The following is a 17,564-nucleotide window of genomic DNA, read 5'->3' on the forward strand; positions in this document are numbered from 1 at the left end:
TTCCCAAAAGGTCCAAGATCGTTTCGTAATGGAAATTTCCTTGATTTCCCTGGAAATAGAGTGTCATCGAACTTGCCGCACGATAAGTATACGACTACGGAAATGGCAACTTTGTCAAAGAAAGCTCTCAGTTAATAACTGTGCTCTTAAGAACACTTTGAATTTCTCAATATAATAAAATTTCACAATGGTACCTCTCTTTTTCAACTTACCACAATCATTTTAACTCGCCATTTAATATTGTCCCAAAAAATAACTTAAAAGCTATCCTGCATAGTAGGGTGCGGCTTATTTTTCAAAAGTTCTCAAAACCAAAAATTCGTGTGCTCTACTGAATTTAAATCACGTTAAAAAAGAAAACTCAAAATCTGAGCCAAAAATATTAACATTTAGAGGTGGGGCAAGCGGTTTGAAGGTGAATTTGCAAGTTATAAAAAATGATCTTCAGTGAAGTAAACATAACTTTGTTATTTTTCAACCAATTTTTAAACTTTTAGCTCCATTATCTTCCAGATTAAATTTTTGAAAACTTCGTAGAACATAAAATTTGTCTAAAATTTAAGCTAGTCTTAGTTAAAAATACTTTCATTCTTATTTCCCTTATTTTACTAGAAAAATCATTTTTGTGTGATCATAACTTCATAAATACTCAATCGATTCCGAATCTTTTAACATTTTCTGAGGCAAATTGAGTTGTTTTCAAACTGTCCATACAACAAATTTTTATAAAAAATGGTTTTGACTTACATATTTAACAAAAACTACCCAAAAACATGATATTATAATGAAAAAATCAAATTTCTTTGAATTATTTAAGTTTTTTTCGCCGGAAATTGCATATTTTATATAAAACTTAAGATTATGAAGCATCTTGCCTTAAATACGAGTTTAATAGTTTATTGATTTTTTTTAAATATGTAAACATGCCTTTGTTTCAAAATTATTTTAAAATTGTTGCAAAGTCCTTCACAAAGGTTTAACAAATGAGAAAAACCAGTTTCAGCTTTAGAGATAATATTTAACTGGCAAAAATTTGAAAAACAAGCATTTTTCGTAAAAAAAAAATCATGTTTTTGTGCAGTTTTTGCTGAATAACTTGGTCAAAACATTTTTTCGTGAAATGGGATGTATGGAAGGTTTGAAAACAAGTGCATGTAAAAAGACTTGGAAACGGTTGAGTAATCATGAAGTTATGGTCAAACAAAGTTAATTTTTTTAGTAAAATGAGGACAAATTTGGAATGAATTTTTAAATAAAACTTGTTTTGATTTTAGACAAATTTGGTATTCTACAAAGTTTTCATAAATTCAATTTTAAAGGTATTGATGCTAAAAGTTTCAAAATCGGTTGAAAATAGCAAAGTTATGTTTACTTCACAGAAGGTCATTTTTCATAACCTGAAAATTCACCATCAAGACGCTTGCGCCTCCTCTATATGTTAATATTTTTGGCTCAGATTTTGAGGTTTCTCTTTCAATGTGATTTGAATTCAGTAGAGCACACGAATTTTTGGTTTGAGAACTTTTGAAAAATAAGCCGCATCCTACTGCACAGTTAACTTTCCCTTGGAGTAAAGTGGAGCAAAAGTTCAAGTGGGGCAAAAGTTTCTTTTTAAGAGTTTTAGCTCAATTGAAAACATATTTTTTACATGCCATGATGGTTCGAATGTTATCAAGTAAGTAACTTTCACTCCAAACATTATATAAATCGATTTAGATTTGAAAAAGTTATGACTGTTTGTTGTTTTAAGACGTGAAAACAGTTGCGTAATGAGAAAACGTTGCGTAATGCATCATTACAGCACTGGTTTCAGTTGCGTAATGACTATTCCTATACTGCATACTTTAGTAAGTAGGCTGTTTCATGACAAATTGGCGTGATGAAAAGCAGCCGATTACGATTGAGAAATTGCAAAAAGTTGTTTTTCATGGCTACCTCGATTGTCCCTTAGGTTGCAGTTGCACTGATTTTGTGTTCTGTAACTCGATACCTCCCTAACTCGATGGTCCCTTCAATATCGAGTTGACTGTTATTCCGTAATTTCTGGTGAAATTGATAATTTTTCACGGTTTTTCTGGTCTATTTCCCATAATGTTTATAATGTCAAACAGAACCGCCATTTGAGCCACCTTGTCCAAAGCTCTTTATCTGTAGGTTTACTTGAAATTTCAGAAAACTTTCTGGCGTTCTTGTTGAGATTCCAGATCGTTTCCAATTTGTTTATCGAAATTTTTCAAAAAGTGTCGCTATAGTTTACATTGGTAAGGCTTGTGTAAGAAGGCATACAAATCTTTCAGATCTTTTTCAAAGGCAAATTGTCTGAGATTTAAAAAAAATGTAAATAAAATTATGATATAAAAAAATGTAAATAACTATAGTGTATAGTGCAAAATATTGAGTTCACGAAAACTTTCTTAAAACATGAACATTCTTGAAAGTTTTATAACAAACATGTACGCACCATTATTTACGTTAAAATAAGCTATAAACTATTGAAATCGGCTGAAAAATGGCAGAAATACTTATTGAAATTGTTGGCGTGCGGCTCAGGTGAACTCAAACTTTTGCACGATGACTTGAACGACTGTTTCATTGATTTTGAATAGTTTTCAGATATTTCAGCCAAAATGTTGCGAATGCTCTGCAAAAAATATAAGATTACGATTCTAATGACGCATCAATTGTCAATTTTGGTCAATCCAATGATAATAAAATTAGCCATGTTTTTTCAGTGTGTTTTTTGTAAAATGTCATTTCTTAAGTAAAAATTTAGTAATCAAAATTCGAACAATGTTTGTGTCAAAAATCTCGCTGTTCAACGGATCGAATGAAATACAAGATTTTAACAAGAAACTCTTCCATCTTTCTGAACTCATAAGATTTTTTGACTGAATTCCAAAAAACATTCCTAGAGATTCCACTCCTTCCTCAAACCAAACGCTCTTGTAAGAACTGATTTTTAATACTAGGAATTCCAGGGATATTACTAAGTCCGCACTACTTAGAATCCCATATTCATTATCGAAAGTAAACATGTTGTTTAGATATCGAACAGGTAGCACCGGTGGAATCAAAAATACACTCGGAATTTTATGATCTATAATTTGCTTACAGTAATCTCAAGATTTCTTCATTGGATACAAGCTGAATCTAAGCTGAAATTCCAAAATTCGTTAAACACACGAGGACGGAAAACAAGACATTTAAAAAATCATTAATGTACAATCATTATGAAATCAACCACATGAAGGGAATTCCAGGTTTATCGCAAATTTACACTACATATTGTTTCCAAATTACAGTAACAGTATCTACATAAATTTGTGCACATTCACGCGTGGTTGTTTAGAGTCCGCAATGTATGGCGAAATTGTACATGATAGAAATATAATTTCACATGATGGGTAGTAAAAATATGCCGACAAATATGCGACAAATCTAGCCCTTTTTGTGCATGATTTCACGCTGCATTCACATGGATTTTTCTTTCTGTGCGGCATCAGTTGACAGCTTACTCAGTGTCCATTTTATCTTGATCACGGGAATTACGGTATTTAAAGGGTTCATATTCAGTATAATGTTAATCCGGGTCGTCATCATAAATGAATCAATATAACTACTAACTAAAGCCATTACTATACTAACATCACTTTTGCTATTAAATAATATACCTCTTAAATTTAACAACAACTAAAGGTACCATTGCGCTCTCATTTTCCCCGGACACGTCGAATAACCAGATCAGTGGAAATCATGATGCGGTTGATCACTACAGTACTCTGTTATCATGTCCGAAATGCAGTCAAACACATCAAAAGCCACATTACACTGCTCAAAGTTATCTGGAAAGGGAAGTATTCGCTGAAAACTTAGTCTAATTAAGTACCGTAAAACGGGGTAACTTTGATAGTTTTTTCGAAGAAAACTTCAATATTTATGCATGCTGTTCCAAAGAATTACAATTTATATTTTTAAAATAAGTACTGACATCCTAGCTATCGATTGCACTTGATAGATTGCCAAAATATTTATTCTGAATGGATAAATAATTTTTCATATAATCGAAAGTCGGTTTTCTGTTTTGGGGTAACTTTGATAATGGAGTATAAATCGAACAAGATTGGATGAATTACGGAACATTTATAGGGCGTTGCATACCTCTAGGCGTTTGACGCTATATGGAAATTTCTGACTTAGATTACAAAACTGGTCCCAGTTTGTGAAAATGGTTTTCACTAAGAGATTTGAGACCGAATTCATGTTCTACTATAACTAGGCTATCATGGGTAAGTGACGAACTCATTATGACTTTATCAAATAGTGGTCGTAGAACAGATTGTTTGTAAGCGTTGCAAAAATGCTAAAATCTTGTAAATTTTTAATATTTGCATAAAAATCCTCGAATGCACTTGATTCCAACGAAAATAGCTTTGACGTGAAGTGTCATATTAATACTCTTTACTTTTGCATTCGTTTTTCTTAACTGATTGACAGAAACTTCGTTATTTCGTTTAATATGTTGAGGGTCTCGCCCTATCAAAGTTACCCGCATTATCAAAGTTACCCCGTTTTACGGTACAACAAATCTCAAATATATTACCTGCGACGTCATTGCGTTTCACCTTGTACTTCATGGAGGTCCCCTTCAGGCAACGGTCGACTCCTCGCAGCGTGGCCATGAAGTAGCCCTGCTCGCTGACCCCGTCCGTGTACAAATTGACCAAACCGTCCAACGTGGGCCAACCGTTCTTGTCGACGGCGTTGTTTTTGCGGTACACGCATTGCATCAGGCACTGCAAAATGTATAGAGGTGCATACAGTAGATAGTCTTCACTAGCATGGGCCCTGTGCAGTGGAGTTTTTAACTGTTCATAAAGGGTTCCGAAATTCGAAAAGGTGTTGCTTATCTTTATTGAAGAAAAAAGCCTTCATCAAACAGCAAAATAAATTTCAAATTTCTAAAATTTTAAGATCGGTTTTTGATATTTGAAAAGATAACAGATTGTTTCAGGTTTCTAGAAACAATTTTATGGTGAATGGGAGAATTAGGATACACAAATTAGAGAATTAGGAATATACAAATTTGCATTTATTCATGAGAAATTTTCATTTGATTTTACGAGATTCCTCACTGGTTCCTGTTTCTAAAACTTCTGGTAGATTTTCCGACGTACGAGGTGTCTTACGCGGAATTATTGAAAAGAGACGATCTTGACGATCGACTTGCAAAATTTCTGGAGTAGGTTTTAAAGGAATAGATACAGTGCTCACACTTTTATGGGTTACCTAATCACGATTGTTGATGGAATCCTTAAAAAAATAAGTATGGAAATTTTCAAAGTTTTTTTTTCGAAAAAAAATATCAGAAGGTTGGCTTCAGAGACACGTTTTATGCCTTATGAAGTTGTAACGTCTCAAAAGAAGTCTCCTGATTTTTTTTCGTGAATGTCGTGTTGTTCTTACGTTAGAAAAAATCACACAAATTGATTAGTGTTGCGTATCAGAAATCTGCTAATAATTTACTCTCAAATTTCATCATCATATTTGGACGATATTTTATGTTATGTATCAATAAATAGTGAAATCGCCCACATCTAGTTCACAACAATATTCCTCTCAAAACGTAATCAGATGCCAAAAAACTGGTTCCGAGTAAATTCTGTTCCACTTAGAATTTGGCCGCACTAAATTAATGTTTTGTCCAATAGAGAAAAATATTCAAAAAAAACTTCGCATTTTGTAGCATTTTTATTAAGCTTTAAGGAAAAAACATAAGAAAAAATATTTCTTGGTTTTCCAGTAGAGTTTTTGATCTTTTTGCCGAGTTCCATCGATAAATTCTTGTACAGTACTATTGTAAGCCTTATCTCTATTTTGTTTCATGAAAATGTCTAGACCAAACGGTGTTTCTTTTATTTTCACTTATTTCTTTAATATACGCTTGTTGATTGGAAACACCCGAAGTTCATTGACACAAATATCTAATTAGACAAATTGAGATACAAAATAATAGAATCGTTCTGGTGGGCTTCGATCCCACGACTCATCAGTACGCTAGGCGACCAACTACGTCACAAAAAGCTTGGTTATTGCCTAATTTTTTTCGATCTATTTGATAAGGACAATTTGGTGAACTGATACTTTTTCAATAAAATCGACATTCTTGTACTAAAAAATAGACATGGCATACCGTTCAATTATATGACGTAATGGAAGCTAGCTAAGTCAGGTCAAAACCTCACGGGACCTTTGTTTGATTGAATGTATAGGAAATTTGAAATTTCTATTCTTAACACATTTTTCTTTGTAAATTTGACCATCTTGTTGTTCTAGTTATGTTTTTCTCACATAACGACAGAAAGCTTGCCAAATAATCAACTTGCAAGTGAAATTATTCGCAATTGGGTTGTTCAGTGATGCAAAATTCACAGTTTTTTGTAGCTTGATCAAAGGAGCACATTTTTCTAAATGTAACACGATTCTATTGCGCTTCAATATCTAAGCTTTGATATAGTAAATGATTAATACAGATTTCAATCCGTTGACTCAATGACATTTCATTTTACATATTTTTTACATATTCTGATTCTACGTTAAAAACTTAGCCAGAATCCATAGTTTCATAGTTTTCCGTGCCTCGGTACTATTTTTAAAACACGTTTGAATTTAGTATGGAAATCGCATTTGAATCACCCCTCGGATAATTTTACTTCTGGACGAACTGTCATTATGTCAACGGATTGAAATCTGTTTCAATCATTTACTAGGGTAACGGTCGTATTTTGGACCCACTTCAAAATTTTTTTTTTATAGTAGGCTTCTTCATTGATGATGCTTTTGAAGAACAACCCAAGTAACCATGGAGCATTATATCATTGCGTAGGTACGTAATGCAACTGCATTACCATAAGCCTATCATTAAAGTAGTCTTAAACTGGAAACTTTTATAGTTGAACTAATGCAAGAACGTCGATAAAGCAATCAAGCAATTTATAAAGTAATATTAGTGCAGCAGTGCAATTCATATAGTGATATTAGTGCATTGATACATTTGTAATGCAGGGTAAATTCTTTATTGCCTGACAGCTCTTGAAATTTGTGGAATAAAAGCAATGGTGCATCAATGTTGTTGATTTGCAGTAGAATATGTGCATGCAATGTTATCATGCTTGTGATTACTTGAAATGCCTTTATTAAAAATAAACAATAAAAATTGTCGTATTTTTCAGTAAATTTATAAAAATCAATGATTTTGATTATCTTTTGAAATGGACCGTTCTAAACGTTGTATGGAATTAAACTATTTTGATGGCTTTTTTATTATCACAACATCGTACAACACTAGTCGAACGATGTGCAGAAAATCGATTATGTTCGGTATTTAAACCCCGAAAAACAATGGACGTAATTTTTTGAATCTTTCCTTAGAGCGTAAAAACTATAGCGCAAAATTTAAAATTAAAGTTTGATTGTGTTTCCACCCAACAACAAATGTTTTGGAAAACAGTAGAAATATAATAGAATTGATTCTTAAAAAAAAATATCATTTAAAAAATCATAAAAAACAGCTGTGAATTTACAGTAACAATAATAAATGTTCCAATCATACCAAAACATTCTACAGCGAATACATTATAGACTCTATTGTACCCCATAGATTTTAGGGTGCTTGAACTATTAAATCAATTGAATTCTTTTATTCGGGATATCAACTGCACAAAGTCTACACGCAAACAAATTTTGTTGTATAATCTACCGAATCCATGGTAGAATTAAGAACTGCACCAACGATTTTTAACCGACTACAAAAATCTGTTAAGTTTACTATAATCTGGTAAAAATCACTGAGTCGTGTAGTAAATGTGACTATGTCCATAGTAGCCACGACTACAAAGCATTGTATTTCAATCCGTGACACCCACCGTACAACACAGTATGGTGAAAGGTACAATGCCAAACTTGTCAAATCTAGAATGTTTCTAGTCACAAATACTACAACTCTGGTTAAATAAACAGAATATATTTTCTTGTTGACTATGTTATGGTAGAGTTAACAGATTAATGTAGTCGGTTGAAAATCGTTGGTGCAGTTCTTAATTTTACCATGGATTCAGTTGTTTCTACAATAAAATTCATTTCAGTGTACACTCTTTTTGGGATATCTTTAGTTGCAATTAAACTCCTACCTCTTTTTACGACGGTTCTTTTAACTTAGGCAGCATCCGTTTCGTCCGTAACGCTTTTTGTATGAAAAATTCCAAATTTTTGTATGAGCCGTAACGCTTGAGCATACTCCCCGGCGTTATGAAATATGTGAATGAACCCTTAGATACAGAATTCCGCCACCAGGCGGCGCTAGTGAGCATCAACATTTTGTTTTTCTGATTTTTCAGAATCCAGTTTGCTTAGAGAGATGAAGTTGCTCAGTAGCATAAGGGTTGATTTTGCAAGGCGGCGCAAGCGACTATCAAACTTTTGTTTTACGAATATCTCAGGTAGACTTACATATTTCTCAGGAGCACATAAATGTTTGACGAGCCTCCATCCAAACCGTCTCTCAGCTCATCGGAATCCTAGTGTGCTGCGCTAGACAGATGCTCACGAAAATTCTGAAAGCGCGCGCTAGGTGATGTGCTCTCGGGGAGACTCGTCTCATGCGCTGCTTGGCGCTACGACTCACCATCGGTATCCAAGTTGTGAAACAACTGCTCAGTAACGAAAAGCCTCGACAACTATTTTCGCCTTATCATGCAAGTGTCTAGCTGGCCTACATGATATGGTCGAAGACTCGCATTCCAACAGTTACAATTTCGATCCTCGTTGAAAACTTTTGTAAACACTTCAATTATTGCGCTGAATTTTAAACAGCACATGTGACGGAGCGCATAAGACCGCAGTGAGACACATCTCAAGAAAAATGAGGCGCATCAAATAAGGTCTCCTAATGTATAGCGCGCCCGTGCGCTTGCAAGCAATGAGGCTCCTGCACCTAAGGCTACAGCACGTGCACAGTAACTCTAATATCAGGATCCTGACCACATAGAAAATTGGCGTCTTGGACGAAATTGTTCAATATCTCCAGCCTTATCATTATTTGAGCCAGTTATTTAGTAACTTCAGCACTATCATTATTTGAGCCATGAAATTCAGAATTTTATCACCAGGCGGCGCTGGTACAGCAAAATTGTACAGTAGTACAAAGCAGAGATGCATTCAACGCGTTCATTCTGTTCATGTTCTGTTCAGAACTTGTGCTCACGAGAGCCGTGTTCAAGTTCAAACAAACTGCTTGTTTGATCACATGACTCTGATCATCGCGTGGCAACCGTAACCGTCATTCGTTATTCTCCTTGATACATATAAGGTAAGCGTTCCCTTAGTTGTGGGTGTTCCTATAGTTGCGGTAGTGCCGTTTTCACTGATTTTATTCCATTAACCACAGAACCGACACTGCCAATCGATGTATTGGCTTGTTGATACACGGAATAGTTTCAAAGAGCGTTCAAAATACTTTAAACTGATGAAATATCACCAAAACTGCTCAAACTTGTTTCACTTGTACCAATAGTAAATGGAGGATTCCATAAGAAAACAACGGATACCGCAACTATAGGAAGACAAATTAAAAATTTACCTTAACTAAAGGAACAGTGTATCAATAGTGGAGGTATTATTTTCCACTGACATGCCGTGGATTACTGCGATGAAATCATTTTTCTCATTAACTCAATGGTCGATACTTCCCGTTACAACATTAACATGTACATTAATTGCGCATCTTGAATTTGGGCGGCAGATAAAAATAGGATGCAAAGGCAGAAGCATTACAATTCGTAGTAGTTTTTTTCGTGTCAAGTTAAATTTATTTATATTTAATATTCACTTATTAAATATAAATAACCTATTTATTAATATAATTTCTCTTTCTAGGTCGTACTATTAAGCAATAGCGGTTCTCAAAACATCTCTTATATCTTCTAGATCCATATTCTGATGTTTTCAATGGCAAGATAATCCAATTGATCATGTTTCTTCAAAGCGCAAAATATAGCACGGGTCTTCATATAAATTTGCTAATTCCTTAATAAACATGCATAGCATTTCCAAAAATTATTTTTTACGTTGCCTGTTGAATTAATTGCCAGAATATTTGAAAATGAATGAATGAAAATGATGCACATCCACCATTCGAATATTGATTGACTCTGTTAGCGACAGCAGCTCAACAGGCTTTTGAATATTGCTACTACGCCTGCGATTTAACCACATCGTATCTAACAAAACTGTTTTTCAATTCCCCGCAGCGTTCTACCAAAGAACGAAAATACAAAGTATGTTTCTATATTTGTCTGTTCCGAGGTGATTTTCTATCTATATGTGTGTTTTTTGATCATTCATCCCAAAATTTCTAAGCGCATACAATTGCCTAGTTGGGGCGCAGCCATGGCCCAAACAACAGATCCACGGTTTAGTAAAACCAGGGTAGAAAAAGTGGTAGATTGTATAGTGGGATCGTGGGACTGTAAGGCCAAATTGCATAAATGCGAGCTTGTCAAAAACAACTGGGAACACGAATTTGTGATCAGTCTAGTGATCCTTGAGTTTGTTCAAATACTGAACATGAACACGAGAGCAATCAAAGGAACATTTGTGAACGCTCACAGAACATGAGCGTTCAAAATGCATCTCTGGTACAAAGGCCATCATTATTTTGCCATTATTAGTTCGAGATTTTGTCACCAGGTGGCAGGGCTGCCACATATACAGATTTATCTGTATTACACAGATTTTTTTATTCTGACACAGATTCAATTTGTATGGAACACAGATTTTCTTTCAACAATTTTTGTATGGACACAGATTTTTTTGTATGGGACACAGATTTTCTAACCTAGAAGATACAGATTTTCTATCAAACCATCTGGCAGCCCTGCCAGGTGGCACTAGTGAGCTAATATCTCAGGGCACTGACATCTGAAAAAATATGGCGTCTTCGACAAAGTTGTTCAGTAGCACATTATTTACAACATTATTTGAGCCAAGAGATTCAAGATTCTGCCATTAGTTTGTATTAATGAGCATGGCACTTTTGTTTTGCAAATATCTCAGGATTCTGATCACATAGAAATTTGATTCATCGGTACCCTATTCGTCTGGAAATATGGCGTCCTTGATGAAATTGTTCAGCAGCTCAAGGGCAATCTGTATTTTTATTTCGCAAATATGTGGGCTTCGTGACCGCATGTTGCATGTTGTTAGTCCGCTGTCTAGTGCGGTGCTTCCTTCACATGATCACATCCTTCACAAATCGAACCTTTAAAAATTGGAAAAATGGCGTGTACACGAAAGTTCTTATGTAAGTAAAGGGCTGTTTTTATTCGATATCTATATAAATAAAAATGGAATGGTGTTTGTATGTCACGAAATGGCTCAAGAATGGGTCAATAGATTTGAATGATTCTTTCTCCGCTTTGTTCGTCAAGGGTTCCGAAGTGTTTGTGTGAATTAAAATTTCAGGATATTCATCAGGAGAATTGGATAAACGAGAGTGAATGGAACTGTCATTTTGTATGGGTCGATCCATAGCGTTTTTCAACAGCCAACTTGATGGCAAGACAAAGTTTGCCGGGACCACTAGTTTTAGATAAAAAATTGTTCCACCTGGTGGTACTAGTAAGCATTTTTTTTTCGCAGATTTCTCAGGATCATGACTAAGTGGAAAGGTAGCGTCTTCGGTAGAGTTTTTCGAGTCACGAAAAATTTGAATTTTGCGTGATATATTTTGTATACCATCCCCACTTCCATATAATTGACTCTTTGCATAATAATCGAGCAGTGTTGCCATTTAATGTCAGAATGAGAAAATTTAAATGTCTTTTTTGGAAAGTTCTCCATTTATGCTCCAACTATGTCGGATCAGTATTTCCGCATCATGACGTTGCATTTTTCAAAAATATGAAGAATGAATCATTTGTGAAAGTCGGGTGCTACAAAACGCTCATGAGACCTACGGTTCTCTATGGGCAGAAAGCGCCATGCTGGAAGATGACCTGAAAGCACTTAGTGTATTCGAACGGAGTTGTGGAACACATAGGTACAAGGTGGCGTGTCCAGGTGCAACAGTAAATATCCACAATTCTACGACACAGTTTAACTCATTCTGCATCACACAATTAACATTCTCTTCATGTCACAGAACATTGATGATGATGGTTTTTCAACATCATACAATTGCAGTTTGGCAGTAAGTTTACTCAGTAAAATGGCAATTTATCTGTACAATATCATTAGCAGTGCTGCTGAGGAATAAAAACCGACCGTTGGCCATTTCTTCTTTTTCTTTCTGGCGTTAGGTCCCAACTGGGCCATAGCCTGTTACTCAGCTTAGTGTTCTCATGAGCACTTCTACAGTTATTGACTGAGCGCCTTGGTCATTTAAAAATCTTAATAACCGGAAGAGTTACAATGGGAGATTTTTTTTTTATTACCGTACGGGTTTGGGCCGAAGGGTCTCAGATTTTCATGAAACTTTTTCCACAGGCAGGGCTCATGGATATATGAATAAAAAAATGAGAAAAAATCAGGGTCGCCTATTTTTCCGGAAAACTCAGGTGGAAATTTTTTGTTTTCCCTTGACACTACTTACTTTGAAAAATCATAACTCAAGAACGAAGCATCGTAGAAACAAAGTTTTTATGTGAAAATTTAAGCAAATTTTCTCAAAAATCCAAAAAAAATATGAACTGGATAAAGTTTTCCACAAAATTTTCCACCGTTGGGAAAATTCGTAAAGAAAAGCCGGAAAAACTATGCCCGAACTCGTGGAAAATTTTCAAAAAAATATTTTCGAGAAGGTAATTTTATAAGCTTTAATCACTGAAATTTTTGGAATGCATTTTTTTTTTCGTTTTTGAGTTATGGCCAATTTTGTGAAAAATGTCCAGATGTGCCACATAAGACTTTTCTTTGAAAAATCATAACTCAAGAACGAAACATTGTAGAAACAAAGTTTTTATATGAAAATTTAAGCAAATTTTCTCAGAAATCCATATAAAATATGAACTGGAAAAAGTTTTCCACAAAATTTTCCACCGTTGGGGAAATTCATAAAGAAAAGCTGGAAAATCTATGCCCGAACTCGCGGAAATTTTTATTAAAATATTTTTAAGAAAGAAACTTTATAAACTTCAATTCTGGTAACATCGGGCATAGTTTTTCCGGCTTTTCTTTACGAATTTTCCCAACGGTGGAAAATTTTGTGGAAAACTTTTTCCAGTTCATATTTTTTTTTGGATTTCTGAGAAAATTTGCTTAAATTTTCATATAAAACTTAGTTTTTCCGGCTTTTCTTTACGAATTTTCCCAACGGTGGAAAATTTTGTGGAAAACTTTTTCCAGTTCATATTTTTTTTTGGATTTCTGAGAAAATTTGCTTAAATTTTCATATAAAACTTTGTTTCTACGATGCTTCGTTCTTGAGTTATGATTTTTCAAAGTAAGTAGTGTCAAGGGAATACAAAAAAATTCCACCTGAGTTTTCCGGAAAAATTGGCGACCCAGAATTTTTCTCATTTTTTTTTTATTCATATATCCATGAGCCCTGCCTGTTTCATGAAAATCTGAGACCCTTCGGCCCAATTTGTACGATAATAAAAAAAAAAAATCCCCAATGCGATCACGTATTTTACAGTGATTTTGTTTTAGATTGATTTGATCCAGATGCATAGTATAGAATGTTTATAAAGTACTTTGCAGCAATTTCAAATTAATAGACAAATAGGGTGCAGAACCACTTGGGCACTTCCATGATTCACTTTGGCATGGGGGGTTTTTCTCGGCCGAATCGTCTGAAACTTTGCAATTAGGAGCAATTCTCTACAACGCATATTGTGGCCAAATATGAGCTTTGTAGCTTTCAAAAAAACCCCACTGCCGAAGTGAATCAAAAGTGCCAAGAATTGGGTTCGGCTCCCTACTATCCTCAATCACATAACTGTCTCATACGAATGGACAACCTAGCATAGATTGGACCGATATGTGGTTACAGGCAATATAGATCTTAGTTGATCAAGTAAAGACCTCGGTGCAAGAAACATCCATTGCACCTACAGCTAGACCTATAAAAATAGTTCATCGACATTCGCTCCAAAGCAATCAAACTCTTGGTCGGTGTTCCTAACATGGATCTGTTATGACCAAACCTACCCCTGCGATCCATTTGTCTTCATGCGAAACCACCGTCGGATGTTGGAAACCTTCCTCGTCTGCAACGGAACGCTTTTTGCGATCGTGCCAATCCTCCTTGTACACCCGTATGGCATCTGAAAAAGATATAAACCTATTAAAAAAATCAGAGAACCTTCGTCGTCGTCGTCGTCGTCGTCGTCGTCGCTAAGCCCTGAATCTCATCTATGCAGAACAAATGGCAAGTTTTTTTTTACCTTCAATTAGACTCATTTTAATCTCCTCCTGGCATTCGTGTATCACCTTGTCTACCTTTTTGGATACATTGGGTTGGCTCATGCAGCGCTTCTTCGGGTAAAAATTGTCCAATGCCGCAACGAAGAGGTGAAGGGGTGACGACAAACGTGTACCGGAAAATAGATGAATAAAAAATAGTGAAAAACAAACGATCTCCTGCGGATTAAGGCATGCTTATATGTTAGCCAACCAAATGGACGATGTCACTTCTTAGCTGGTGAGCTAAGCCAGACGTACACATGTTATGCAACGAGATGCAACTTGCACCCGGATGATGGCGCGATGCAGTTTTAACAATGTCACATGCAACTGTGCGTGATCATTAACGAAATGGGCTTTTTAACTCGGGGTAGGCTTCAAGCAACTTGGGAGTTGAGTTTTCCAGTTTTGTTATAACGTGATGGCTGGCAGAGGAAAACTTAAGAGGAGCCAGTTGAATTTATGTAAATGCTGTCGTAAAAAAACTATAGCTCATTACACGTGGGTTCTTCTAGTGGTTCACTGTATCAATAGTTCATTTATCTTTTTACTCCTTTTTCTTCTTTCAGTCATTACGTCATTACAACTGGGACGGAGCCTAATTTCATTCTTGGTGTTCTATAGTTAGGCTGCTTTCTTTACCAATTAACCATTTTGGCATTTGCGCATATATCGTATGGCAAACACGACGATATTCTATGCCCTGAAAGCAATTTCGTTGAAAATCCTGAAGGGTTCTGTTTTTTTTTTTGCATTAGCTTTTAGTGCATGGAATAATGCCAATCAAGAAATCAACAAAAAAATCATTTTATTGGAAATTTCCCCAGGAATATACCCTTTGAAAGTATTACCAAAATTTCACTTGAGGAATTTCTTTGAAGATTTTGGAAGAAAATAAAGGGCAGATTCTAGAAATATTGAAAAGAATACTGGAATTCTAACATTTTTGAAGTTGTTTCTGCAAAACCTTTTTGACGAGTTTTGAAAGGTTGCTTTCACTCCTGATAAACATCTTGATTTGATTACACTGATTCTTCCTAAGATTCTTCAGAATTTTCCATGTTAAATTATTAGGGAAATTGAAGGAACTTACTCAATGTATATTTTTTTCTTCGCATCTAATATTTTGAATCTAATCCAACCAAAAAATGTCACCTGGAATCACTACAAGATTTCCTTTAAAAACTAATCTGCTGAACAATTTTCAGATATGAATTTAAAGCACTGCATTTCTTCAGGGATTATTTAAATGATTAGAGGATTTTTTAAGAAATTTTTAAGGGATTTCACCAAAAATAATCCTCTTCGGTATCGAGATTTATCAGAGAGCTTCTTTGTACAAGCTTCACAAATTTTACAACGAGATTGATGCGACTAGGCGTCTAGGAAACCCAAGAATGAGCCTTACAGAGACTTGTCTTGGTGTTCCTCCCCAGATTCAACTCGTTAATTTTGTCAGCCATTATTCGGATATTCTTAAAAATATTCTCATAAGCTTTCTTCATAATCTTTTCATTTTTTCTTTTTACCATCACTTTTAGAAATTCTCATAGATTTTCATCCAGGGGATTATCCTAATAAGAAATCTTTCTGTAATGGCCAGCCCAAGAACATATCCTACATGATTGAAAAAGTTACACAGAATTGATTCAACCATGGCCCTAAATCTAGTGAAAAATACCTTGTTATAATTCCGAATTATTGATATCAAGAAGAACGTCCAAACAAATTCCACAAAATTGACATGATTCACAAGCAAAAACAAACATGCATGGGGAAACTACAGAAGATTTTTTAAGTGCAGTCAGCTCTTCTATCGGAAATTTTGGGATACCACATACTAAGCACGAAATATGAAACAACTTTTTTTTTTAAATTGCAAGATAACTCCAGCTTGACAACGACAATCGAGGCAGTCTATTCTATGTGTTTAATTATTATTTTCATTGGAAAAATTAAAAATAAATGCATATTTCAATACATAATATTCAATTAGATTTGAAGGTGATCTCGTTACATTACTTTTGAATATGTATGACTTGATTCTCATTTGGGTTATGTCACCTTTGATGAAATGCAAATTTATTTTTTTGCGATTCCGTTGCAAATCAATCAACTTTCATTGAGAAGTTGGTCAACATAGACATAGGCCGCAACATAACGGAAAAAACAGTGCTGAAAAGTGCTACTTTTCAGCACTCTTTTCGGTGCCGAAAAGTAGCTCTTTTCAGTACTGTTTTGGTAGGCGTCAACCGAATAACCCAGTCTCTTCATACCATGCTTATTCTGCGCGGTCGAGACGAGTCGTCCTCACCTCGGGTGACGTGAGGCAACTAATGTTAATCAAATGGAAGCGAATCAACACCTCACTGATTCGTCTCGTCTTACATGCCGCACAGAATAAGCACAATTGCATCTGAATATTGGGTTAATTCTACGACTGGCATGAGGCAAGAATTGTCGGTCCATTTGGTTTACACGGCGAGCCACTTCACTAGAGTCTATATCCGTCGTGCGATTTGGTTCCGACACAGGTGGGCGATTCTGAAGTGGAATCCGATTGTCCAGCATTTGTAGTCAGCTACTGTTTGTGCTGTCTTACGTGTTCACCGGCACCGCTCAAACGTCAAATTTGTGAACTCGTGCACAGGTCCATGGACCTATGCACAGGTTCACTATTTGACGTTTCAGCGGTGCCGTGTTATTTATGTGACCATGGCAACGAGTGAATTCGGCACTGCTCAAACGTCAAATTAGTGACCTCGTGCATTGGTCCATTGACCAATGCACAAGTTCACTAACTTGACGTTTGAGCGGTGCCGATTCCACGTAAATAACACGGCACCGCTAAAACGTCAAAAAGTGAACTCGTACATCGCTCCATAGGGATGGGATGGCACTATGGGCAATCAGGTGGCCAATAATCGAAAAAAATACTTGTTCTGATACCTTTTTCTTGTACATCATTCCATAGTAAACACTGCTATTAAGATATTCCTGGAATATCAGGGCAAGATCTTTCATAGTTTTATTGATACAGTATGTCAAAGTTGGAGTTTTCAAGAAAAATAAAGAATTCAGTGCAAACACAAGGTATGCATAGA

The 17,564-nt window shown here is 35.4% G+C and overlaps 1 protein-coding gene across 2 annotated transcripts in view; it reads right to left on the reverse strand.

The window, feature by feature from the left end:
• Positions 1–3,628: 3,628 nt before the first annotated feature.
• The window catches only part of LOC110675711 (general odorant-binding protein 70), a 31,787-nt gene continuing 17,851 nt past the window's right edge, over positions 3,629–17,564 (reverse strand). The window contains exons 2-5 of one of the 2 annotated variants that reach the window (XM_021841410.1): positions 14,442–14,529; positions 14,206–14,321; positions 4,601–4,793; positions 3,629–3,842 (exon numbers count right to left, since the gene is read on the reverse strand). In XM_021841410.1, the coding sequence (XP_021697102.1) occupies positions 3,742–3,842; positions 4,601–4,793; positions 14,206–14,321; positions 14,442–14,529 (498 nt within the window). In that variant the 3' untranslated portion in view covers positions 3,629–3,741. Of the gene's footprint in view, positions 3,843–4,600; positions 4,794–14,205; positions 14,322–14,441; positions 14,533–17,564 lie in introns of both variants that reach the window. The other variant, XM_021841409.1, reaches the window with a different exon arrangement.

Source organism: Aedes aegypti, chromosome 2 (genome assembly GCF_002204515.2).
Source record: "Aedes aegypti strain LVP_AGWG chromosome 2, AaegL5.0 Primary Assembly, whole genome shotgun sequence".
NCBI classification, from domain to species: domain Eukaryota; kingdom Metazoa; phylum Arthropoda; class Insecta; order Diptera; family Culicidae; genus Aedes; species Aedes aegypti.